The sequence below is a fragment of the Eurytemora carolleeae genome, unplaced genomic scaffold (assembly GCF_000591075.1).
Source record: "Eurytemora carolleeae unplaced genomic scaffold, Eaff_2.0 scaffold2089, whole genome shotgun sequence".
NCBI lineage: Eukaryota > Metazoa > Arthropoda > Copepoda > Calanoida > Temoridae > Eurytemora > Eurytemora carolleeae.
Window position 1 is genome coordinate 4,891 of NW_019398163.1, and position 26,658 is coordinate 31,548.

Here is a 26,658-nt window from a genome sequence, read left to right on the forward strand (position 1 = left end):
CACGAATTATCAAGTTTTTCCAGCAACTTATTAAAAGAAAGGGGTCTGTGTCCACTTAATAATTGCTGTTTATATGTTCGTTGTCGACTATTTAATTTTTTTACTCGAATTTAAGTCGTCTTCCTATTCCGCAGCTGCATGGGTCCTAACCTGAAGATGTTTCCCAAATGGCCACTTCTCAAATATGCAATTACCAAAGTATACCCTAGCCGNCAATTGTAGCATACGGCGCCTCAGAGGATCTAACCTAACCTTTGGGGAGTCGCCCTTGGGAAAATTCCTAACACCATCCTGTATCATTGGAGAACACAACAATCGATTTGAAGTCACTGGTCAAACTATTTGCTTTATAACTCAGCATCAAATAAAATAAAAACTTGCATAAATGTCGTATCTCTATCCCATATTTTTTGGGTCTCACTTATCAAAAATATTGGATAGCTACTTGATTTTTACCAAACATTTTCTCTAGGAATAAGCAACATTAAAGTTCAGGCAGTTTTTTCATTTCTCTTGAAAAGGAAAATTACTAAACTTTGTAATATTCTTATTTTCATTCAAATTGTTGATATAAAATTAGACATTAATCGTAATATGTTCATTAGACTATTAAAATCCCATCTTGTATTTGATTTTCTATTCCAAAGTATTATGGGTCCAACTGTTTTGGTAAAGAACAATTTTATTTAATTTGAAGTGGAAAACATTAAGTGAAATCGAAATAGCAGCAATTCATGTCACTTTCCCTTTTATTTGTTAAGTTCTATTTACTTTCAAATGTCCAGGATTGAATTAGTTTTTGATCGCTACTGATTTAACTTTCATTTGTTGAATTATTTTAACCAGATTGTAAACAATTCTATTAAATTTTGAACTATTCATTCAGGTATTACAACCTGTAAATGTATAATTTAATTCAGGACCTTAAAATATTTCTTTAACTTCCAATTTTTCTGGAACTCGTTCTACTTAAATAAAAAGTAAAAACAGAAAAAAATTATATTTAAAAAAAATCCACTTTCACAGCCTTTTCAGCTCAAAAACTAATTCAAGATGAATTTTTTTTCATGGCAATTCATGTGCGAGAAATCCACGAATCTTAAAATCTCAAAATGGCGGACTTCAAAGTGCATAGCGCAAGTTTACAGAACCGGTTCCACCTGAGAAAAAAACAATACATTAAAGGATAATTGAAGAGTCTTGTCACGTGTACATTGTACCCGGGGGGGGGGGGGGGTGAGGTGTCAATATACAGCGACTGTCAGCGTAATTTCAAGTGATTAACTCAATTGAAGAATTGAATGTCTGATTCACAATGTTACTCTATAAACCCTTAATCTGAGCGACAATAAGGACAATGAGTCAGTAATTTTTTGAAGATAAACCGCAATTAAAAATTATTAGCTTTCAGATAGAAAAACATGGACATATTCTCCATTTAAGTTCAGATTGTTAAAGGGTAAAGTTTAAATTGAACATGCCACTGAACAGCTCACGGTTTCATTGTGGATTTTGGAAGATTTTGAAAGATTTTGAAAAAGAAATAAAACGGCGTAGCTCCTCTTCGCTTGGGAAATTGAAAAAAACTGAATGGAATCAGATAGCAGTAGACATTATGACGAGCTAGTTTAGTAGAGAGAATTGATATACTAACCTTTAGTTGGTTTGCCTAGTACTATACAGGCAGAGGGAGAATTTAGTTCATCACATCTAGCTCCCAGGGTAGAACTTCGTAGGAATCCCATAGCAGTCTATACATAGGTAAATATATTAAAATATAGATAGTAGATACATAGACAGATATGGAAACGTTTAGAGATTTCAATTAAGTCAACAAATACCAATCACACCCTGTATAAATAGATTGGGAGATAAAGATTAATATAAAGATAGATTGATAAAAAAAGAAAAAACTGATAAAAATATTTTCAAAAAGTCGCGTTGACTATTCTTTATAATAAAGTTCTATATATATGTCAGGTATATAGCCGGCCAAACGGCTGGACCGATTGGGCTGAATTTTTTTTAGGGAAGCCGTGAGTTGAGTACCCCGGGGGTAACATAGGCTAAAAACATCTAAATTTTTTTTTTCTCATCAAATTCTGAATTTTTTTCTTAAATTTTTTCAATTTTTTTTTTTCATTTTTTTAACAGTTCCACAGGCAACGCCGGGCACTTTAGCTAATCTATATATAAATTTGGCTTGTCTATCTGTTTGTCTGTTTGTTTGTTTGTTTGTTTGTTTGTATCCAATAAACGTCAAAACGGCTGAACCGATCGGGCCCAAATTTTTTGTGGGACATCACGTGACCACAGGGAAGGTTTATGAATGATCAAAAATTCAAATATTTGTATCCATCAAAATCCGATCTTCATTAAATTTTTGAAAATTTTGAAAATCCACGAATTTTTTTGTGAAAATCCGCGAATTATTTTTGTTTTGTTTTACGATGTACACAAAGAGAACATGTTCACAATTAATTTAGAAGATGGGCGCGAAGCGCCCTATAAGGCTAGTTACTATATATTGCGGATAAGAAATAAGCATTGATGGTATATTAAAAATCAATTAGTAACTTAAATTTTAGCATTGAAAACTTAGTTTTGCAGATTTTTTCTCTGAAAAGAGGTTAACTTTTCATAAATTATTAGTTTTGCGTTTTTTCTTTTTGTGGGGGGGGGGAGGGGATTTATCCGTCTCTCCCCTCCCCCTACACCTGAAGTTCTATGAATACTGTATACTGTACCTCGAAGGTCATCTGCTGAAAGGGTGAAGGATTGCTCTCAATACCAACCCTATTAAAGGGTCTATAGCGCCCATCCTGGGTCATGTAGTCAGCTATCAGACTCAAGTGCCTAGGATACAATAAATTGTGAACATGTACAAGTGTACTCAAAGTCAAAGGTCAAAGAATACATCAACAACATTTTTTATTAATGTCAATTGAATTTAGAAAGTCATTTTTATATTCATAGAAGTCAAAACTTAAGTTATCATACTCAAGTGCGCCTATATAGAGTACATTGTAAATCAGTACAAATGTACTTAAGGGTCAAAGAATACATCAAACGAAATATTTAATTATGGTCAATGATTAGAAAAAGTCATTTTTATATTCATAAAGTTTAAACTCAAGTTCAGAATCATGAATTAAGACCATTTTACAGCTCTTAAAAACAGTTTATTAGTAAATCATAAAACATCGATATTGTAGCCTTCTCTACTGTACCTGTACTGTACTGTACTGTACTGTACTGTACTGTACTGTACTGTACTGTACTGTACTGTACTGAACTGAACTGAACTGAACTGAACTGTACTGTACTGAACTGTACTGTACTCTCACCTGTAATCAACTTCAATACCATAGACTCCGAACACGTTAGTCACCTCACGTACAATAGTCTTATAGGCGGCCTCAATACCATAGTACCTAGGATATATAATAAATAAACAATCAACTTTAATTTAACTCCGTGGAAATCTAGGCCGAGCCCTCTTCATATAATCGCCAAAGGACGGAAATTAATTTCCAGCTGATAAATGACCAAGTCTAGTACCAACATGGCGAGGGCTAGGTCAATCACCAAACTGCACAGTAGTGACAAAAAGTCGCCTGAACCAGTCCATTTATCTGTAGTGTAGTGTGTAGTGTGTAGTGTGCAGTGTGCAGTGTGCAGTGTGCAGTGTGCAGTGTGCAGTGTGCAGTGTGCAGTGTGCAGTGTGCAGTGTGCAGTGTGCATAGTGTAGTGTAGTGTAGTGTAGTGTAGTGTACTGTACAGAGATAGATCCCCAACGTGGAATCCCAGACTGCCATCTGTTTCCAACACCCGGTCAATCCGGCACCCTGTACTGTACTGTAATAAATAAATTGAATGAATTGAATAAATAAAATAAATGCCTACCTAGCCATATCGTGAATATTATTACACATCAAATTATTAAGATCAAGGATTTTATCGTAATGAAGCATGACATCTATATTGATTCCGTCAGTCTGAAAATATAAAAATATTTTAGCGCATTTTTAAAAAATTAATTTCATTTTTAATATTAATTGAAAAACCAGAACCAAAATTAACTATTAATAACACTGTTATTTTGATTCACAGTGATTTTAAGTTTTTAGACATTAGAGATTAAAATATAATCTAAAAAGGAGAGAACCTTCGTGATATAGGAGACAATTTAAGTCCAAAAACGTTATAACACGTCGTGTCAAAATAATAGTGTTATAGGTAATTTTATGAAAAGTTTGTGTACTTGTCTTATTTCAATGGCTATTTCTAGATCAAATGAGCTTTGTATGTATTACGTGAAAATCACGTGTATGTATCACGTGACAATCAAGTGTATGTATCACGTGACAATCAAGTGTATGCCTAATCCTACCTGGATCATATACCGTCCATCCTTCTCCATAACAAATCCTTTCTTCATGTTCTTCACTTGGTAGATTAAACCTGAACAACAGCCATGAAGTGTTAAAGGGACTGTCAACATTTATCCAAATAGATCTTCAATTAAAGGGAGAGTTCGGGAAAAAGTATGTATAAATCCAATTCAAATTCGATATTGATCTGAAAAAGTTGTATTTGCTTCCGATATTTTTGTGAAAACTATTTTTCTTTTTCTTTTCACGCAAGCTATAGGGACCCAACAACTAAAACAATTACCCATCAGTACCGTATCAATTCAGAATAAAATTGTTAGAATTTAACGCTTTCCAGCCAGAAAACCCTAAGATAATTTCCCCATTTTTGAGATTATCGTCGTAAATCAAGCTTCAAACTCTGAATGAAGGTTTAACTTGAAATTTCCAGATAAATATTCAAAGTTGAAGTTTGAAGTTTGAAGTTTGCAGTTTGAAGTTTGAAGTTTGAAGTTTGCAGTTTGCAGTTTGCAGTTTGAAGTTTGAAGTTTGAAGTTTGAAGTTTGAAGTTTGAAGTTTGAAGTTTGAAGTTTTTAATTTCAAGTTTGTAGCGTATATTTAGTTTTATCTCGTTTAATATAGTCGTCGTCGTAAATATCAATACCATGAAGACGACTTTCGATTTACATTTTTTATTTTTAACAAACTTTCAAACAGCACGGATACACAAAAACATGAAAACAATAAGAAGCATGTGAATTAACAGCTTCTCTTTGTAAACTTGTAAACTTGTAATTTGAAATAAAATCATGTTAGAAACCAAAATTTGAAGAGAAAAGTCGTCTTCATTGTATTGATATAAACGCGACCACTGTATGAGATCTACCTTTCTCAGCGGATTTCCTGAGTATGTTTGGCATATCAATCCTCTTCTGGGAAATATCAAAACTAAAAAAAAATTATAAATTCTTGACGTACACACTGCTGAAAATAGACCATCAGGTTTAAAGTCAAAACACCTAAACTTTTTCTTTGGATTATGTTTATATGCAGTCTACTGAGCTATATTCTGAATTTTCAGAAAATGCCACCTAGGGAATTTTGAGCAAATCAATTTTTAAGAAATTGTGGAAATTAAGTGCATTCACAGGTCTTAAATTACAAGGTGGCCAAAACTTTTTTGAAAAAAAATCCGTACATTTTTAGAAAAAATCCGTACAATCCGTACAATTTTCGAAAAAAAATCCGTACAATCCGTACAATTTTTGAAAACAAAAACTGGGTCTGCTACACTTTAATCTAAACTGGATCTGTTACACCATATTCTAAACTGGGTCTGCAAAACCATGTTCTAAACTGGGTCTCCCACACTATATTCTTAATTGGGTCTGCCACACTAAATTCAATATTCTTAACTGGGTCTGCCACACTTTATTCTATATTCTAAACTGGGTCTTCCACACTAAAATTCTAAACTGGGTCTGGTCAAATGAACTCTGGAACATATTTTCAAATGAACACTTCCGTCTCAAAAATCTCGAAAATGATGAATGAATTTTGATTGTCAATTCAAACATTAATCTATCTAATATTATTTAGAATGCAGAAAAAAAGTTAAACTAATCTAATTTTGACGAGAACTTTTTTTAAATTGTCATGAAAAATTTGCTGAAATGAGTGAAAATAAAAAAATCCGTCAATCCGTACATTTTGGCCACCCTGAAATTAATCAAAAATTTCACTTCAAGACTTTCTGCTTCTTCTGGGTTTTTGACGATATTTTTTTAACAGTATATGACATGGTCTCCAACTTTTTTTTGTTTTTCTTTAACAGTCATGAAACTTATTGTAGCAAAAAAAACCCTAAGTCAACTCCCTGACAGTCAAAATGCGGCCCGAAAAATTTTTTTTTGATGTAATTTTTACTGATTTTACTTCAAAAAGTCTTCTTTTGCTAAAACATGACTAATGACTGTTAAGGAAAATTCACAAAATTTGGGGACCCTGCCATCAACGGTTCTAAAAATATCGCAAAAAAACACAGAATAATCTTGGTTAATCTTTGAACCTACAGTTACGATTGAGTTTAAACTTAAGCATGCACTTGATATCTACAACTTCTTTAAAATGGATTTACTTAAAATTCCTTAGTTGGCCTTTTCTGAAAATTTAAATTATAACTTAGAAGCTTGCATATTAATATATTCCGAAGAAAAAATTCGGTGTTTTGACTTGAATCCTGATGGTTCATTTTCAGCCATGTACGTAGAATTTTTTTCAAGAAATAAACGAACCTTGTTGGTACGAATAAAGTAAAGTAGACGACCCCTGAACAGAACTTGATACAAAACTAGAGGATTTCAGAGCTCAAATTTTGTCCAACTTTTTTTGCAATTCCAAACAATCAACACATAAATATATATGGCAACCTGTACACGCACCTCTGACCCTTCAGTAAAAGTAAATTCAACCTAAAGTCTGACTGCGTCAACCTTGTTGCACCGGCCAGTCCTATTGAGTGTCTGCTTAATTTACCCAATGTCCGGGCGATACAGTACAAACTGGGAACGGAAAAGTTGACCGGAAATTTCAATGTACTACAGCTGCCCGTGTGTAGTTCAGAATACAATCCCATAAATGATAAAAAATCAAATATCAAACCATTCCTCAATTTTATTTTTAACATCTGAGGTGTGTGGGGGGGGGGAGGGCTCATCTTTATCATTCATTCAGCCCTATTCTTCTTGGTCAATTTCCTTTAATTATATATTCGAGGAGAAACTATTGAATTTTGTGTCAATAATTTGAAACAGAGAATGCATTAATAACTGCCGATATTAGATACAGAAACAGAACAGGAATGGACACAATTCAGCGAATATTATTAGTACAGGGGGACACAAAAATCTATGGGATAGGAAGACGACTGTTAGACTCTGAATAGTCCAATAATCATCAAACACAGCAATGGTGCAGTGTTCTCAGACCTATTTCACTTATTATATCTATCGATCGATCTGTTCATCAAAGAACAACTTGTCATCATCCCCTCGTTATATGATTTAGTATTCATCACTGAAAATTCTTGTTCATTTAAAGTACCAAGCCCACTTGGAACATGCTAGAGCAAACTGTACAGAGCTGAAAACTTTTGAATGGTGGATATCCGGATTAATCCTTGATCTCCTCTTTTTCATAATCTCTAGATTTAAAAAGTTCTCTTCTTGTGATTAATCTCCAGATTAATCAACGAATCGGGATTAAGGATATTCCATTTAAAAGTTTCCAGCTCTGTACTCATACAGACAATACAACGCAAAACGGGGCATAACGCAAAATGAACGTAACCTAGAGTTGAGCAGACGACACTCCAACGTCAACAAATGACTTTTTTATCATCCCATTGTTCTAACTTCTAAGATTCAGCATAAAAATGTATAATTAGTACATAACTTTTGAAAAGTATATTACTATATTAGTAGATCCACCTTAGAAATTTTCTTCATCATTGTAGGCGGGATACTACTATACAGTATACATTCACTCCCAGTTCTTATTTAAATAAAGATGCTGGGAAATAACGTAATCTAAAAAAAATACCTAAAAAATGATCATTTAACATTTACCCAGTGAACAAAGCAATGCCGTCACAACATCGCACGTCTGGAGTTAATACGTGAACGTGGGGTCATTTTGAACAAGTTTAACTAAACTAACTGACCTGAGAGTAATTTCACACCAACGTTCCTTTTCAGTATCATAGGAGTAGTCTGTAACACCACATAGTCCACACACACCCTTTAATAGACAATATAAATGATAAAAGTAACAATAATAGTAATAAAAACAATTAACGAAAAAAAGATAACAAGAAAAACAATGAGAGATGATAAAATAATCTATATAATAAAGCTCTTCGCTCTAATATATATTTTGTTTTTGTTTTCAAAATAATTTTTTGTTCTTCAAAATTAGATTTTTTTAAGTGTTTCCATAATTACACGGACAACACCTGACACTTCAGCTAGTGATTTAATAACAAAAAGAAAAATGATTTCAATGATAATAATGATTATAATAATAATAGTAGTGAAAATAATAATAATACCTCCATTTGAGCCAGGAACTCAGCTCGTCGTTTCCTAGGCTCACCACTACTCATCAGCTCGTCTTGTATTGTCTCATTTCTTTCTAAATATTCTTAGGTCAGAATTCTAGCACTAGAATAGATTCCACAGAATCATGAAGTTTAGTGAAGTATAAAACTTAAAAAGGCAACCACTTAAAAAAAAATTTCAACAAGGGGTTATATTTTATCCCTAACCAAGTAGATTATAAATGTTTCCTTGGAGATTCAAATAATTGATAATATGATAATCTAATGAGGAAAAAATGTAATAATGGAAATTCTTAAACGAGATGAAATGATCAAGATAATTTCATCGAGTTTACGTATTCCATTTTTACATTTTTATCCTCGTAAGATTAATATTATATAATATTTGTGAGGTTCCATGAGCAAATACCATAAAAATTATATTTTTAAAAATTAGTGTGAAATACAGCTATATCAAGTTGGAATAATTGACATCATGAAGGATTGCAAAAAAAAGTTTTTATATTTTACTTATGCTCTTTTCCTGACTATCACTTTTTTATTTTTCTAATGTTACAAGGGTAAAATGTTAAAAACACTTTTAATAAGTAAAAATTGGTTCTTTATTTGTAAATAATGCATGTGGTGTGATTGTTTCCTTGGTTAGTTTGTTTGTTTTCTAATTTATTATGCATTTGCTAGTTTTTTTTTAAATTTATGCTTTATTTAAATTTAGCATGTTGAATGTGCCCGAGATTTTTAGATGGAGAGAAGGTAGAGAGTAGTAGTGGATTGTCTCAATCTACTAAACAAAAGCTTGAAATCTTTTACAAAAGAAATCATTTGCTGGATATTAGATCCGAAAGCAGGTTATCCAGCAAGAACGTTAAAAAAATAGGATTTTAGTGACAAATATTTTACCTTCATCCTCCTCTTCCTCTGATTCATAATTTTCATCTTCGGATACAGGTGAGGATTCATTTTTAACATCATCCTTATCATCATTATACTCATCATCCTACACAATATTACATTAACAATACAATATACAGGATAGGATTCAGTTTTAATATGATCCTTATCTTCATTATACTTATCATCCTACACAGATATAACATTAATAATACAATATACAGGAGAGGATTCAGTTTTAATATCATACTTATCTTCATTATACTCATCATCCTACACAGATATAACATTAACAATACAATATACAGGATAGGATTCAGTTTTAATATGATCCTTATCTTCATTATACTTATCATCCTACACAGATATAACATTAATAATACAATATACAAGGAGGATTCAGTTTTAATATCATCCTTATCTTCATTATACTCATCATCCTATCTCCAGTATTCAATATAAAACACAGCATTCAATATAAAACACAGCATTCAATATAAAACAGTGTTCTACATTTCTAACAGATTTTTCTATATTTCTAACACAGTGATATATAATTTTAATTTTTACCACAATATTCAATATTCATGCGTCTAACAAAGTATTCTATATTTTTAAAACAGTATTCCTTATAAAACACAGTATTCTGTATTATTGACACAGTATTCTTCATAAAACGCAGTATTCCTGATTTCTTACACAATTTTCTTAATTTCTAACACAGTGTGCTAAATTTCTAAATTACCTCCTGTTTAACAAGTTCATCCTTGATCTTGATCTCGACCTCCTCCAGTTCCTCATACTCCCTGTCCCCCTGCCTCTCCACCTTCCTGGTCACATCTGTTCCCTCCCCCTCCATATCCTCCTGTTCATCGTCACTGCTATCAACATCTCCCATAGCTTTATCAGCAGTCTCCTCATTCCTTCTCTCCTTTGTAACATCCCCACCCTCCCCTTCATCTTCATCACGATCCCCTCCAACTCCACCTCCACGATCTATCTTAAGATCCATATCCTGTCCAACATCTACACCCACCTTCTTCTCCTTACTCACAGCAACCATCACAGGAAAGAACACCTTGTGAAAGAATTTGTTCTCCATATACTGTAGAACCTGGTGCTGTGTAACCCCATAATCCTGTTTATAGTACTTGTAAGGCAGGAACTTAAACCGGAGAACCACTTTACGGAGTCGTGCCGGACTGAGCACAATCTTTTCTGTAACCTGAACCTCCTCCAGTAAATTCTCCACAACAACCTTGTTGAACTTCAACCTGAACTTATCCATCTCCTTCTCTGTGATCCCCTGTTTGAATGGAATTGTCAGGCTTGGGGTCTTAATATTGTCTGACGCTACCATTAAAATCTCCCTAAGACGAGGAATTCCCAGGGTAACATTCATCTCTCCCCGACCAGCAAAATGGAAAGTATTTAGTGTCATCTGAGTACTGGGCTCACCAACTGACTGTGCAGCTAAAACACCAACTGGTTCCCCAGCAGCAACACAGGATTCCTGAATCTTTAAGTACATGGTGTCCTTGAAGTTATGACAGTCTACAGTATCCTTGTTTTGCTTAATATACTCACTAATCATAGCATCACAGGCCTCTGTGATGGCTGAGAAGTGTACTGGAGGCAAGAAAGTGGAGGATAGGGGAGGCATTGAAGGACCTTGGCTCTCCTTCAAGTCAGCTATGATGCTATCATTGAGGTTCCTATACTCAGACAATGTTGGGAGATATGACTTAGCTCTGGATACAAATATAGGGTCCTCCTTACCTACCTTAATCTTCTCATATCCTTTGAACTGCTTCTTTATAGTATCACTGCACTGTGAGAATTTCAGGAAAGCTCCAGTTCTTTTCCTCTCCCCACCTCCATACTTCCTCCACTCCTTCAGTTTCTTCTTCTCCTTCTTTATCCCCTTCATATCACTCATTTCCTTTGCTCTTTTTTCCCTCTCCTTGTTCATAACAGAGTTGATGTTGTTTGAGAGATCCTTGAGACGACTAGGTTTGATATACTGGGATTTACAAACATCCAATGAGTCCTCTCCATACTGAAACTGTATCACAGAGTTATCAGAGTCCCTGACAGTATAATCTTGATGTACAGTTAAACCTTCTAGCAACTTTATAAGACAACGCTGAAGATACCCTGATCTGCTAGTCTTTACTGCAGTATCAATCAAACCTTCTCTTCCTGCCATACAATGGAAGAAGAATTCAGGGGGCTGGATTCCTGTCATAAATCGTCCATCAATAAAGCCCCCGGCCCGAGGCTGAGTATCGTATGGCCGGAAGGAAGGAAGGGATTTTCCACTTATCATAATTGGTGGCCTTTTCCCCTCCAACTCAATCTGACCCAGGAGACAAGAAATCTGGGTTGTGTTTACTGTACTACCTTTAGCCCCTGAGTTGACCATGAGCTGAAGATTATTATGAGGGAATGGTTTGATAAGTCCTGCGGGGACACAAACGGCATTGATCCTGTTAGTGGCAGGGTTCAGCTTCTCCTTGTATCCCCTGTCAAGTTCCATACGGAATCTTGGATTGTCAGCACTAGCCCTGTGTGTTTCTTCCATCATAAATCTTAGCTCGTCAATATCAACCTCGCCCTTAGCACCTACACCCTGTGCAGCACATGAATCCCCGACTTGTCTGGTGTCCGCCATTACTGCAGTTCTAACATCATTTGCAGTTTCTGTCACAAGAATATCCTGAACTCCTAGTGAGAACCCCTCTATGCCCTGAAGGAAGTAGGTGAAGAGTTTTGAGAGTCCTGACAGGAAGCTGGTGCAGACTATTCCCCCATACAGCTCAAAGAGGAGGTGGGCCAGTGAGTAGGGCGTGGCACCAAACTGGTTTTTGTCCAAGATTCCAACACAAAGTATACCATCTCGTACTATAAACTCAGATTCTGACATATCAATCATCTTCTTGAGGGGAGTTCCACCAGCTTTCCAGGCTCGTTCAGGTTGGGATTGCCAGAGTTTAGGACTGATTTTAGCTGTTGAGGTAAAATTTGGCGGGAACTTCCCAGCAGGTACCAGATTTATCAAGATTGTTGAAATAACCTGCTTTCCCGACCACAGCTGTTTTGGTTTCAAAATGGTGGGGGCCTGAATCTTTATTCTGCCTGGGATGCCCTGTAGGGCTTGAAACACAAGCTGCATGTACTCAGGTCTGGAAAAGAAACGACCTCTCAGGGTCATTTTCACTGCTCCGATAACATGGTCCTAGATTATAAGTCATTCAAAACAAATTAAAAAACAGATTCTTATTTAAATCTTACTTCAAACTTCAATGACTGTTGTTTTAAATGCTCTTACTGCTTGATGCCAGAGTAGAGGTCATAAAAGATCAAACCAGAATTTAAAAAATGACTTGTATTCCTGAATAAGACCCTGTAGAGGGGTACCATCTTTAGGACCCAGGTATTGATGACTTGACAGTGCTATATTGTATGCTTCACTCCTACAAAATAAATGAATCTATCGCAAAATCTATACTTAACAAAAAATTTATTTAAGAAATAAAAGACTGAAGGAATTAAAAAAAAATAACTGACAAAAACATTTCAGAATATCCACCAAAAAAATGATCACTTAAATTTTGAAAAAAAAAAATCAAATTTCAGATTTGAATCCAGGCCATGATTGTTGATCTTTGAACCAATGAAACATTTACTAAATATTTTTTTTCCTTTCTTTGTTTTTTCCTTAATGAAACTTGATAAAACATTCAGAAATGAAGATTTTTCTAATTATCTCTCATTTTTCAACAGGTGAAATTTATGCTTTATGGGCAGAAATATTTTTTTTTTTTAAAACAGGTTTTGGTTCATATTTTGCGGCTTTGATCCGGATCTGTGGATAGGCATATTTTTGATCTGGATCCAGAAAGCCAAAATGTTGCGGAAACGGGGTGGGATCCTTAGCAATGGAAAAAACGTATGCTCTTACAAAACACAGTTTAAGTGCAAACTAGTGTGATGAAATCAAAACCTTCCTTATCATTAAATGATAAATAAAATAACTACACCCGGAATTAATTTACAAATTATCAGAGGACTTTAAAATCTAATTTTACAAATATGATTAATGATACGATGATTCAAAAATACCCCTATTCCTAATAATTCCAAAATGTGGTATGCCTTATTGTGCGTTCAAAATTACCAGAGATATATATGTAAAGTCGTCTGATTAACTGTCAATTAATTCGGGGTCTTTCTGGTTATGACTGTACACAGATTTGGATCCGGATTCGGAGCACTTGAATAGATGACTGACCTGGCAGTTTCTGACTGGGGAAAATGAGCATTCATCTCGTCACCATCAAAATCCGCATTGTAGGATTTACAATTGGAGTAATGCAGTCTCATAACCTTCTCTCCTCTCAGTACCCTTGCCTAGATAGTTTATAGGATGGTCATTAGACAGAAAGGTATTAAAGTTAGTATCAGTTAGGAAAAGTGCCCTGTTCATTCAATGTTCATTTCTACTTTGTTTGAATCCAATATTCTTAGAAAAGTCCCAATTGATTCCATTGGGTTATTTGTGGGTGGTCTGGATTAAATATCATCATTATTAATGAAAACTGAAGCCGTGTACTTAAAAATATTAAATATATTGAATATTACAGATGCTATTTTTGGGGTTAAAAATACCTTATGAGCCATAATACTGGGCTTATGCAGAGTAGGCTGACGATTAAGCAACATGGCGTCTCCGTTGCGCAAGTGACGGTGAACAATCTAACGCGGCAACCACACTTGTACACCATTTTGAAAAAGTTCTTTAACAAATTTTAAATATGATGAAAAATACAAATTGTGTTGAAAACTTAAAATTATGATGGAAAATACAGATTGTGTTGAAAAATTCAAATTATGATGAAAAATTCAAATTATTTTGAAAAATACAAATTATGTTGAAAATACAAATTATAATGAAAAATTCAAATTATGATGAAAAATTCAAATTATGAGGAAAAATTCTAATTATGATGAAAAATTTAAATTTTGATGAAAAATTCAAATTATGATGAAAAATACAAATTATGATGAAAAATAAAAATTGTGTTGAAAAATACAAATTATGATGAAAAATAACAAATTGTGTTGAAAAATACAAATTATGGTAAACAAGTGTGATTCCTTTGGTCGATCTGACTTCTTGTTGCTGTAGGTCGGGGTCATCAAGGTGTTGGCAATCATTAACCTGGGAAGACATATTTAAGGGACTGAATTATTTCAAGCATGTCTAATTCACAACAGCATCCTTTCAACCTTTGTCCGATCAAGAATGAATGAAGATATCCATGCTTTTCTCTTTGAAATTTTATATAGTAACATTGTTGATCAGACCAAGTTTTTAGGGTACCGTTGCGAACTGTGCATAGTCTTCTTTAAATAAAGGGTCTCTTAAAATTACAGCAGACTGTCCCTTTTTTAAAAGCCAAAAAAGCAACTTTAACAAGAAAAAATTATGATCTTGCACACCTCCTTACATACACTTGGTAATGGTTGTTAAGATAAATAAACAATATATCACCGTTGACTAGGATCCTTCATTTCTAGGTTTATAGGTTTACCAAACTCATCTTCCACCAATAGGGCACCTAAAAATATAAAAAGATTTTAAAAAAGAAAAGAAAACGGCATGCAGGAAAAATGACAATTTAAAATTGTTTAATAATCTTTCTAGGAAACCCCACAATTAATAGAAAGCAGGATCTACTTGCCAACCTGGAAACTATCTACCATTAAACTATCTACCAGGAAACTATCTACCATTAAACTATCTACCTCAAATCTATCTACATGGAAACTATCTACTAGGAAACTTTCTAGCTGGAAACTCTCCACCTGAAAACTATCCACCAGAAAACTATCAACCAACTATATACCTGTAAACTATCAATTTGGAAACTATCTACCTGGAAACTATCTACCATTAAACTATCTACCATTAGACCTATCTACCATTAAACTATCTACCATCAAACTATCTACCATCAAACTATCTACCAGGAAACTATCTACCATCAAACTATCAACTATCAAACTATCTACCAACATACTGTCTACCTGTAAACAATCTACCATTAAACTAAACTATCTACCTGGATGATTATCTGGACCATTTAAGACCATTTGTTGTAGTTCCTTGAAGTTCCAAGGAGTCACAGGAACAGGGTAACTACATAAAATAAAGTAGTAATCTTCTTTGTCTCTTAGTTTGTTAGGAACAGGGTAACTACATAAAATAAAGTAGTATCAAATCATCATGTTCAGGGATTGCTTTGGGCTCCCGTATACAGGGTGAGGTTTCAATTCACTGTGTACTTAGGTTTTTCAGCCTGGATCTATATAAAGTTTGTGTTCCTATTACGCTTGCCCGACTTGAAAACATTAAAACTCGATTAGATCCCAGCAGCCGACCAAATTTGAGCCATGCCTCCATTTTACGGAACCTATCATTTGTAAATTTGCCATACATGTATAGTGTTAAAGACAAATGATGGGTGACCTCCTTAATGGATATCAAAAACTTTGATAGTTGGTAATTAAACCGTAACATAAGCTTATTATTGGTTTAGGATAGTGATCATTTTGAATTAAAAATCTTTAATATACAACCTACACTGGAAATTTAGATCTATATTGAGAAGTAAATTTTTTATTGTTTATAGTTTGTTAGGAACAGGGTAACTACATAAAATAAAGTAGTAATCTCTTTTGTCTCTTAGTTTGTTTTAATGTCTGATCAAAAGACATGAACACTTAAACCTAATTGCCAAGAATTTTGATAAAGAACTTGGTATAACCAAGGGAATGTACTTAAAACACGAAAGTTTAGCTTCCCGGCAAAGCTGGGCTCCCAAGCTAGTTGTCTATCAGCTTTACAAAGTAGTAACCTCTGTTTGCCTATTCGTATGTCCAATCATAACTCATAAACCCTTGGATCGATTTGCCTCAAAATTAGATTGGGTAAATTGTTAAAACACCGGGAATGTTTTTCAGATCTCCAGGGAAAGCTGGATTCTCAAGATAATATGATAATCTTATGAGGAAAAAAATGTAATAATGGAAATTCTTTAACGAGATGAAATAATCTTGATGTATTCTTTAACGAAGGCCGCAGGCCTGAGTTAAAGAATGCATCAAGATTATTTCATCGAGTTTAAGAATTCCATTANAAGAATATACATTCTTTCACGCTCTGACCGTGTAATAATTTCCATTCTTACACGGTCTGAGCGTTAAAGAATGAAAATTCTACACATACAGTGTAAGAATAAGCATTCTTAAACGCAAGGAAGCGAACAATATTAAAATTGTTCCTCCTGAACCGTTTAATAATGGGAATTCTTAAACGATAGGTTTACTACTATGGAACCGAACAGATATGATATAATACTTAATATTACACAAGGAACTGAACCAATTTTTTAATTCTTATATATTTGCAACCTGATGTCGTAGACCTTTAAAGTTTCATACTTTGAATTATGCAATTTATATAATAAAACAAGACATTCGTTAATAAATATATATGTTGCCTATAGCCGGCCAAACGGCTGGACTGATTGGTTTGAAATTTTTTGTGGACACTCATGGGTGGCCGGGAGCTAGTCTCTTATAAAATATCAAAGGTTGCAAAGACATAGGAATCAGAACAGTTATTATTAAGCAATTCATTATTTTTACCTGAGCCTCTTGGCGAATATTTCCGGGACTCCGATCTCGTCAATGTTTATATTAGGATCAGGAGTTATAACAGTTCTGCAGATATTACAGATACTTTTAGAATTGAAGAATGATGATAATAATGATACAAGAACAAGAAAGAACTAAGTCTTCGAGGTTGTTCATGAATGCCCTTATTGGCTTATGCGGAATCTTTCATAAATTGAACAAGAACAAGAACAAGAACAAGATCAAGAAGTATGAGTATTCCTGCAAGCGAAATTAACTCTCTTCCCCATCATATTCATTCTGAAGATTCCCTGTTTTCTCTCAATCAACTGCTTTAATCCCCAGCCGTTCACCTTAAAAAAAAAGATTAAAGAGATTATTTACAATATTTGAAGTGAAACTCTATTCAAAGGATGTCACCATTAAAATGTTTAATTGAATTGTTTTTCCATCTAAAAAATGTATTCGTGGATTTTCTAAGCGTAATTTGTAGATTTATAGAGCACGACTCGACAGAGCAAGATAATTCATGAATTTTGTCAAATTCTGTGTACAATGAACTTATTTCAAGATGACTTAAATTCAAGTGACAAAATTATTAAAAAATCCAAGCTTTCATAGCTTTCCCCACACAAGCTGCAGTACAAAATGTGTGTATTTCCGTACTACATAGGCCCTAAATCGTAACTAAGTGTATTGTGTCTTGTTAAAAAAAACCATAGTTTGTGTTTAGTTATAAATATTAAATACTGGGATACCCACAATGGATAAGACGTCAGAGACGACTGAACGGAATTAATTTAGTCTTTTTTCTTAGATTTCTCTAACCCTGTAGCTGACCACTTGTTTCTATCATTTAAATTAGTGACTAAATTCCAAATTGTATTTTTATTTTATCATATTTTAGAGTTTCAAATCGTCATCCTTACATTCTCATTATGTCATCATCCTTTGTGTGTATCCCTGTACACAAAGCAATTTTTTTAAAAATTTTGAAATGGTTAGGTTCTACTTTCGTAGCTGGCCTTAGAAGAATCCTTCATCATCAGCCTATTGACGGGTTACTGCAATACACATACATCCAAGTTCTATATTGAATTAAGAATCTGGTAAATTATGGATCCAAAGAACCAGGCAAGAAATATCCCCCCAAAACTCATTATGTGAACGTCAGGTAAAAGTACCTAAAATGATCATTCTAAAGTAGTGGTGGTTTGTTACCAAGCTTTAAAATAGAATAGAATAAAAGTAAAACGTGTTAATTTACAAACATATTTAGCTTTAAAACTAAATAAAAAACTTTGCAATAAAAATAATTCATTAATACTGTATAGTGTATAGCAGCCCAGTGGCAAGGCTGATGCACATCCAACATTTAACCTTATTAATACAATTTAAAAATTTCTTCATCCTTTGTGTGTATCCCTCCCTGTACACAAAACAATTTTTTTTTTTAATTCTTACCGATGCTCCAGATTTGGCTGAATTTAAATTCTTGTCGAGAACATGATCAACTGACAGTTGTAACTCCTTCCAAACATTATCTAAATACATTTTAATTGATTTATTTTCAATAAATTAATTAATTAATGTGTGATTTAATTTGTTGTGGTCAAATTTAAATATTTTCCATTAAGAAAAAAAAACTTTAATCCTAATTTACAAATAAATAAGATGACTAACAAGAGTACCTGTAGTATCAAATCTAAAGGATGAATAAATGAATAAACGAATGAAAATGAAAGGATGAATGCATGAATTAATGAAAGGAATGATGAATGAATGAATGTAAATATATTTACCTAGCTGACTAGCTGGAGTATCACCTCTAAGACTCTTAAGCATCTCTATAACCTCAGTACTAAAACTCTCTATGGGAGTGCCCTGAAGGATTAGTTAGGTTAAAATCGTCAAACATCAACAAAAAATAGAAAAAAGAAAATGTTTACACACTTTATCAAATAAACTGATTACAAGATTTCATAATTTATTTAAATCTTAAAATTGGACCAAATATAAGACACCTGTACCCTGGACGTGCAAGCGTGTACGTGTACCTGTATCTGGTATACCTGTACCTGTACCTCTACCTGGTATACCTGTCCCTGTCCCTGTACCTGTACCTATACCAGTACCTATACCTGTACCTATACCTGTACAGTAAACCTGTACCTGTACCTGTACCCGTACCTGTACCTGGTATACCTGTACCTGTCCCTGTACCTGTACCTATACCTGAACAATGAACCTGTAGCTGTAGCTGTAGCTGTAGCTGTAGCTGTAGCTGTAGCTGTAGCTGTAGCTGTAGCTGTAGCTGTAGCNAGAACAAAGGTTATAAAGAACAAAGGTTATAAAGAGCCAGACGACCACACGATTACGGTTAAGAGACACTAAATCCACGCGACCATTGGTCTTATCTTGTCCAAGATAAGAGAAGCAAAGAAACAAGAACAAGATCAAGAGTCAATAAGACCAAACAAATACCAAATATAATTTTTAAGCAAGAAAAAGATTGATAAAAACCTGGATAAAAAGAAGATCTGTAGGCGTCTTTAACTTTGTCTGAGTGAATACAGGGAACAGGTTATCTAAATATCGATCAATTAATCAATACATCAATCAGTCAGTCCCACCAAGCAATCGTCAATTCGATTTTGTATACCAACAAAAATTAGTATTAATTAAAATACTTCATATTAATTCATAAAAATATATCTACTCATGCTTAAATATTTTGTAAGTAATTGCTTAAGCCCTGAGTCTATATATAGACCCTGGGTTCTGATAAAACTAATATAATATTAGGCAATTACACCACCCTCAGTAATATCTTATACTAAAGGTTACGTGTATGCGCCTTCACATTTGTTACAATAATAGACTTTTTAAACATTAACAGAACGCTAAAATGTACAAAAGTTAAAAATTCGTGAGGTTCAGGAATAAACTTTGATTCTTGTATCAAAATTCGTTATAGAGTATAATTGTGCATGCTAAATACACAAAGTTATACAATTGTACAGTTAAAAAAGTGTTTTTTTAATTGTTGAAGTTTCTTTGTTTAAGTTTGTTCCATCTAATTGTTCATAAAAGGTTGAAATATTGTTCGGTTGTACATTTTTACAGTCGTATAGTAGGATAGTTATAGAGCAATACAGTTGTACAATGTTACATTTGTGCAGTCGTACAGTCGTACAGTTGTTCAGTTGTAAAGTTGTACAGTTGTACAGGAGAACAGGTGAACAGCTGTACAGTTGTACAGTTGTACAGATGTACAGTTGTACAGTTGTACAGTTGTACAGCTGTACAGTTGTACAGTTGTACAGTTTTACAGTTGTACAGTTATCCAGCTGTCCAGCTGTACAGCTGCTGTACGTTATGCACTTTTGTAGCTGCAGATGTATATCTTTTTATTTCCCCTACCTAGCATATCTGTTTATCGTGTATATAGAGAACCCTAAAATGGTCCAGCAGTTTGACAGTTGTACATTGTACAGTGCAACTGTACATTTTTCAGTTGTACAGTTGTACAGCTTTATATTTGTTATTTCCCTTACCTAGCATTTCTTTATCGTGTAAATAGAGAACCCTAAAATGATCTAGTAGTTCCTGAGGATTAATCTCAATCCTCTCCGCCCTCTGCTCCCCCCGGGACTGACGCTTGGATTGCGTACGGAACTCGTCAAATTCGTCAACGTTCTCCATGTACTCGTCCCGCTTTAGTCCTTCGTAGACGAATCCGGTTTTCTGACGCAGGATCTTGCGCGTCGTTGCACCACACCTTAATAAGAAAGGTTTTATTCATTGGAGCATTGCAAAACGATTCCCTCCCAAAAGGGTTTCCTGCAACAAAACGCTTTGCGACAAACAGAAACCCTTTCTGGCAGGATACATTACTACACATTTTGTTAACCCTATCCCGATTGTGCTATTTTTGTCTAATTTAGATGGAGGGGGGTGTTTTCCATCCCCCCCCCTATGATTTTAGAGTTGAGATAGAGGAATGTGATACATATCCCTTGTCCAATTTTTCAAGGCCTGCTCATTAAAACAAAAATTAGGCCTCTAACCTTGATAGTTAGGGTGTAAGGGAGGAAAATTAAAAAGTTCAAAAAATATGTCGAAAAATTTTTCGAAAGTAGTTTTTTTTTCTTTGACAAATATTAACATATAACACATTTATATCCATTTTTAAGGCCTTTTAACATATATAAATAAGTCTTAGTCCTGTAGCTTAATTAATAAACAAGTTATTAACCATTTTCTGATTAACCATCGTGATAGGGTTAAAGAAAACTTTTCATAAAATAAATATTTAATAAATATTATTTTTGAAGCAGAAATCTTGATACAAATGAAAAGGTTCATTTAAAAAATGTGTTTTTATTTGAAATTTGGATTTAACATTGACATATAGTTGTTTTTCTTTATCATGCTCAATCTATTGGCAGACAATCTTTTTTATCCGTTCCTACTAGGTTTATTCCAAATACTGAGTTTTTATTTCGGATTAAGAACAAAATCATGAACACTCCCTTTATTAATATTTTCCAGTGTAAACCTGCCACATGTTGGATCCTTTCCTCTCTCCCACATCTTCTTCACATACTCTTTCCTGAACAAATTTAAAAAATATTAATTTTTCTCAAATATTTCAAATTTTTTTAAGACAAAAAATAATTCATTTTTACCAAAAAGCAAAAACAAGAAATAATAGAATTTAGTTTACAAATTAGAATTAAACCAACTTTCAAATATCCTTAAAAATCTTATGATAACATTTTCAAAAACGGGATAATATCCTACACTTTTAGTATTCTTGTTTCAAAATCTTATGATAACATTTTCAAAAACTGGATAATATCCGACACTTTAGTATTCTTGTTTCAAAATCTTATGATAACATTTTCAAAAACTGGATAATATCCGACACTTTAGTATTCTTGTTTCAAAATCTTATGATAACATTTTCAAAAACGGGATAATATCCGACACTTTTAGTATTCTTGTTTCAAAATCTTATGATAACATTTTCAAAAACTGGATAATGTCCGACACTTTTAGTATTCTTGTTTCAAAATCTTATGATAACATTTTCGAAAACTGGATAATATCCGACACTTTTAGTATTCTTGTTTCAAAATGTATGAAGCAACACAACTCGTGATGCAGGCAAAGATAAAATTTTTAATTTTTTACTTGAAATAAAGGGCTAATAGGGCAAAGTAGTATAAATTTTCTTCAAAATACCCCCCCCCCCCTACCCTTCCCTCATATAAAATCTTTGTTTTTCCCAAATATTAGGTAATAGATATGTCCTATTTTAATGTTTAATTCACTGAATAAAGAAAAAAGGGCGAAAATAATTGCCCGGTTAATGTTAAAATTTCAATATTTTTCTAAAGGGCATTGGAAGGGGGGGGGGGTGGTCCTCGACACTGCCCAGAGACAAAATACCTTAAAGTTTCGACTGTCCTATTCCCGACTTCTCCTTTGAACAGTCCTAACTTCATCTTGTGCTTAACCTGAACACCGAACACACACAGGTCAAAACTTGTTTAATCTGTTCAAACCAGATTTTAAGTCATGGAACACAATCATTCCTTTCATAGAGACATTTCCTTTTCATCTTTTGGTGGATTCCTGTTTGTCCCATGAGTCCTTCAATTCAAAAGTTTTGAATAAGGATATTAAGTTCAGTTTGTGCAGCTAAGCGCTATCCAGTTCAACAGTTTAAGCCTGAGATTTACACAAAAATTCGTTTCATAATAGTTTATTCAATTCTCATAAAAATGTTTTCATTTATTTTAAATCAGTGTAATGTTCTTATTAAGCGTTTTGGGTTCTCATGACGTGTGATCCATTCTTATGTAAAGTGTGTTCAGTTCTTACCGTGTGTTTAGTTCTTAAAGAAGTGTGTCAGTGCCTATATAAAGTGTGTTTAGTTCTTACACCGTGTGTTTAGTTCTTAAAGAAGTGTGTTAGTGCCAATAAAAAGTGTGTTTAGTTCTTACACCGTGTGTTTAGTTCTTAAGTGTGTTCAATTCTTATAAAAGTGTGTTCAGTTCTTATATAAAGTGTGTTAGTTCCTAGAAATAAACAGTGTGTTTAGTTCTTATATAAAGTGGGTTTTGTTCTTATATAAAGTGTGTTAAATTCGTATTTTAAGTATGTTCAATTCGTATTTTAAGTGTGTTCAATTCTTATAAAAGTGTGTTCAGTTCTTATATAAAGTGTGTTAGTTCCTAGAAATATGTTAGTTCTAATATGTGTGTTTAGTTCTTAAATATAGTTTGTTCAATTCTTTATGCGTGTGTTGGTCAGTTCTTATAAAAGAGGGTTTAGTTCTTATATAAAGTGGGTTTATTTCTTATATAGTGTGTAAAAATTCGTATTTTAAGTATGTTCAATTCGTATTTTAAGTGTGTTCAATTCTTATAAAAGCGTGTTCAGTTCTTATATAAAGTGTGTTAGTTCCTAGAAATAAACAGTGTGTTTAGTTCTTATATAAAGTGTGTAGAGCTCAGCACTACTACTGTGTGTTCAGTTCTTATATAAAGTGTGTAGAGCTCAGCACTACTACTGTGTGTTCAGTTCCTCGTGTTTACGAAGTTCTTCTTCAATATAATCCTTCAGTTTAATATCCAGGGAAGATTCCTCATCCTGGTTCATCTAAACAAATATATCAATCAATCAATGGATCAATGGATCAATCAATCAAATCAATCGAATACTTGAATAGACTAATTAAATCAAAGATCAAAGCTATTTTTTTCAAATAGAGGACCGTAGAACAACAACATTTTTATAATTACTAATAAGTTTTAAATGTCGCCTTTTTAATAAATCTCAAATTTTCAACAACAAAGAAATGTAGGATTTTCTGGGGTAATTTGAGTTACCGTTAAAAATTTGGACCCTTTGTTTTAGCCGTTTTGACGTATATTGGATACAAATCAAACAAAAGATAAGTTTATAAACAGATAATAGATATTTCAAATAAAAAAACTTGGAAATTCATTTTAAAATTGTACAGAGCTGAAAACTTTAGAATAGTGGATATCGAGATTAATGCTTGATCCTCTCGTTTTCTTAATATCGAGACTAACCTAATCTTGTACTTGTATCCTGAAAAGTGTTTAAAATTCAACCAATCAGATAAATTTTAAATTTTGCGCGCCATTTAAGATTATATTTAGAAACGGGAGAGACTCTCTACTTTAAGAAAGAACGTCTTAATAAGAAAATCAAAAGTGTGTCCATTGAATACTCTGGTTAATTAATCGGGATTAAGGATATCTTTTTCTAAAGTTTTCAGCTCAGGTCTCTAAACAGTTTTTACTATGAGTTATGATAAATAAGATTATGTTTTATACATAGATAAAGATAGATTGCGCATAAGACGACATTTTTCATCTTGAAAGATATAAATGTACAGAGATGTTTTAAAGATATTCCTATTATATAGATTAACTAGGTCGGTTGTGAACATTGGCTGATCTTATGTCATTGAGTACTTGTGGTGTACATGAGTTCTGTAAATTTAAGTTAGTTTAGTCCTTCTCATGTCCTTCTTCAGTTCTCGTCAATATGATAGATTGCTCAGTGAAATATTGTTGTTCAAATAGTTCCATTCCCGGAGTTATTTTACACTCTATTATGAAATCCATTAAAACACCAAACCACCCGGCTTATCATTGAAGTACACTTTGACCCCTAGAAGCATGAGTTCGCGGACTGTACAATTCTTGGTGATTTTGCGTACATAAGTTATCTATGTTTATTTATTTATCTATGGTTTTATACCTTTCCACTTTTCTTGTCTTCTGACTCTTCTCTTCTATTCACCATATCACAAACCTTGAATTATTAAACAAAATTAATGAAATTCAAATTAATTCAAATAACACTATTTAAAAATTGAATAAATTCATAAGATTAGGATCCGGATCCAAGGGGAAAGTGTAAGCTCTATGGATCTTTTAATTCTGGATGTTCAGGTTGAATCCGAAAACCCTGATCTGAAGAAGCACATAAAGATCTGTTCTCTCTCTCTCTATTCCCTACTCTTATTTCTTACTCCACAGTCCACATATATACAATTGTATTCTAAAAATAAACTGAGAATTTAAGTGACACCTAAACTAAAGTAAATTTAATTTTATAACTCCAGCTTTAAAAGTTTTGTATCTTCAAGTATAAATAGCCTTTTATATCGTCCAAATATTAAAAAGCTGGAATAACCTTTTACTATAAAATCATTATAAATCTATATATTTCAGACCACAATGGGCTAGGATAACTGCACTTTTCAGTCATATCGCTCCAGGTTGTGCAATACTAGGTTTATAAAACATTCTTTAGATCATTTCTAGATTCATATTCTTTAAACCCATGTATGTTCTATAAAAGTGAATTCAAAACTCTTCTTTTGTTTCAACCCCTGACCAAACCAATGAACTAATCAATTAACAGGTGAAAACACATTCTTAAATGGCTTAGAACTTTAAAGTTCATCCGAAATTAATTATTTTAACTCTTGATTTATCTCTTAGAATAAGTCAGATCTGATCCACCCCTCGCCGTACTCCTGAACGAGGGTGATCTCAACGATGTTACTGTTCGAGAATCAAATGGAGCAGATCTACACACAAGCTGCAGTTTACCTGACTGGAGAAAGAAGGTCGATATATCTGTCTTGCGGAACTGACCTAACAGCAGAGCACCTACCTGCTGGGTATTCTCCTCATCATCACCAACCAAGATCAAGGATTCAAGATCAAGGATCCAAGATCAAGGATCCAAGATCAAGGATCCAAGATCAAGGATCCAAGATCAAGGATCCAAGATCAAGGATCCAAGATCAAGGATTTGGATCCAAGAACCAGGATTAAGATTAAATGGATGCAGTGTAGGTTTACCTCCTGAGCCTGGTTGATAAGTCCAAGATCAAGTAGCTTCATTTGTCCTTGGAACATCGTCTTGAAGCATTCGGCCATCTTGAACCTTTTAACACATGAAAGAGGTCAAATACTGCGTGTAGGTCAAATAACGTGCTTAGGAGGTCAAATATCACGTGACATAAGTCAAATTCCACGTAACAGAAGCCAAATACCACGTGACAGAGGTCAAATACCACATGTAGGAGGTCAAATAACATGTCTAGGTCAAATAAAATTTTAAGAAGGTCAAATAACATGTGTAGGAGGTTAAATACACCACACATATGAGGTCAAATACCAAGCGTAGGACGTCAAGTATCACGCGTAGGAGGTCAAATAACATGTGTAGGTTAAATAACACCTGTTGGAGGTCAAATAACACGCGTAGGTGGTCAAATACCACCTGTAAGAGGGCAAATAACATGTGTAGGAAATAAAAAAATATCAAATGACAGAGGTAAAATACCGCGTGATACAGGTCAAATACCAAATGTAGGCGGTCAAATAACATGTCTAAGAGGTCAAATAACATGTGTAGGAAGTAAAAATAACATGTCTAGGAGGTCAAATACCACGTGACATAAGTCACCTGTATGAAGTTAAATAACGCCTGAAGGTCAAATACCACATG

At 33.7% G+C, this 26,658-nt stretch overlaps 2 protein-coding genes across 3 annotated transcripts; both read right to left on the reverse strand.

The window, feature by feature from the left end:
• Positions 1–981: 981 nt before the first annotated feature.
• Positions 982–18,997, reverse strand: LOC111716917 (DNA-directed RNA polymerase I subunit RPA1). Of its 2 annotated transcripts, none has more exons than XM_023492427.1 (21): positions 18,888–18,997; positions 18,550–18,629; positions 17,353–17,438; positions 17,098–17,178; positions 15,510–15,586; positions 14,939–15,005; positions 14,542–14,605; positions 14,053–14,139; positions 13,676–13,794; positions 12,776–12,857; positions 10,127–12,619; positions 9,391–9,487; positions 8,482–8,564; positions 8,095–8,171; positions 5,260–5,321; positions 4,394–4,464; positions 3,907–3,998; positions 3,348–3,434; positions 2,748–2,856; positions 1,655–1,751; positions 982–1,160 (listed from the first exon to the last, which is right to left on the reverse strand). In XM_023492427.1, the coding sequence occupies exons 1-21, from the start codon at positions 18,928–18,930 to the stop codon at positions 1,123–1,125; spliced, it is 4,092 nt and encodes a 1,363-aa protein (XP_023348195.1). In that variant the 5' UTR covers positions 18,931–18,997; the 3' UTR covers positions 982–1,122. The 2 variants fall into 2 exon arrangements, with proteins under 2 accessions (XP_023348195.1, XP_023348194.1); XM_023492426.1 differs by having other exon boundaries at positions 17,098–17,172; positions 17,347–17,438.
• Positions 18,998–19,581: 584 nt separating this feature from the next.
• On the reverse strand, positions 19,582–26,112 carry LOC111716919 (uncharacterized). The gene is made up of 7 exons (XM_023492428.1): positions 26,007–26,112; positions 24,892–24,945; positions 23,683–23,757; positions 22,543–22,610; positions 21,647–21,700; positions 20,643–20,866; positions 19,582–19,673 (listed from the first exon to the last, which is right to left on the reverse strand). Exons 1-7 carry the CDS (start codon positions 26,082–26,084, stop codon positions 19,582–19,584), a joined length of 645 nt encoding a protein of 214 aa, XP_023348196.1. The 5' UTR covers positions 26,085–26,112.
• Positions 26,113–26,658: the final 546 nt, after the last annotated feature.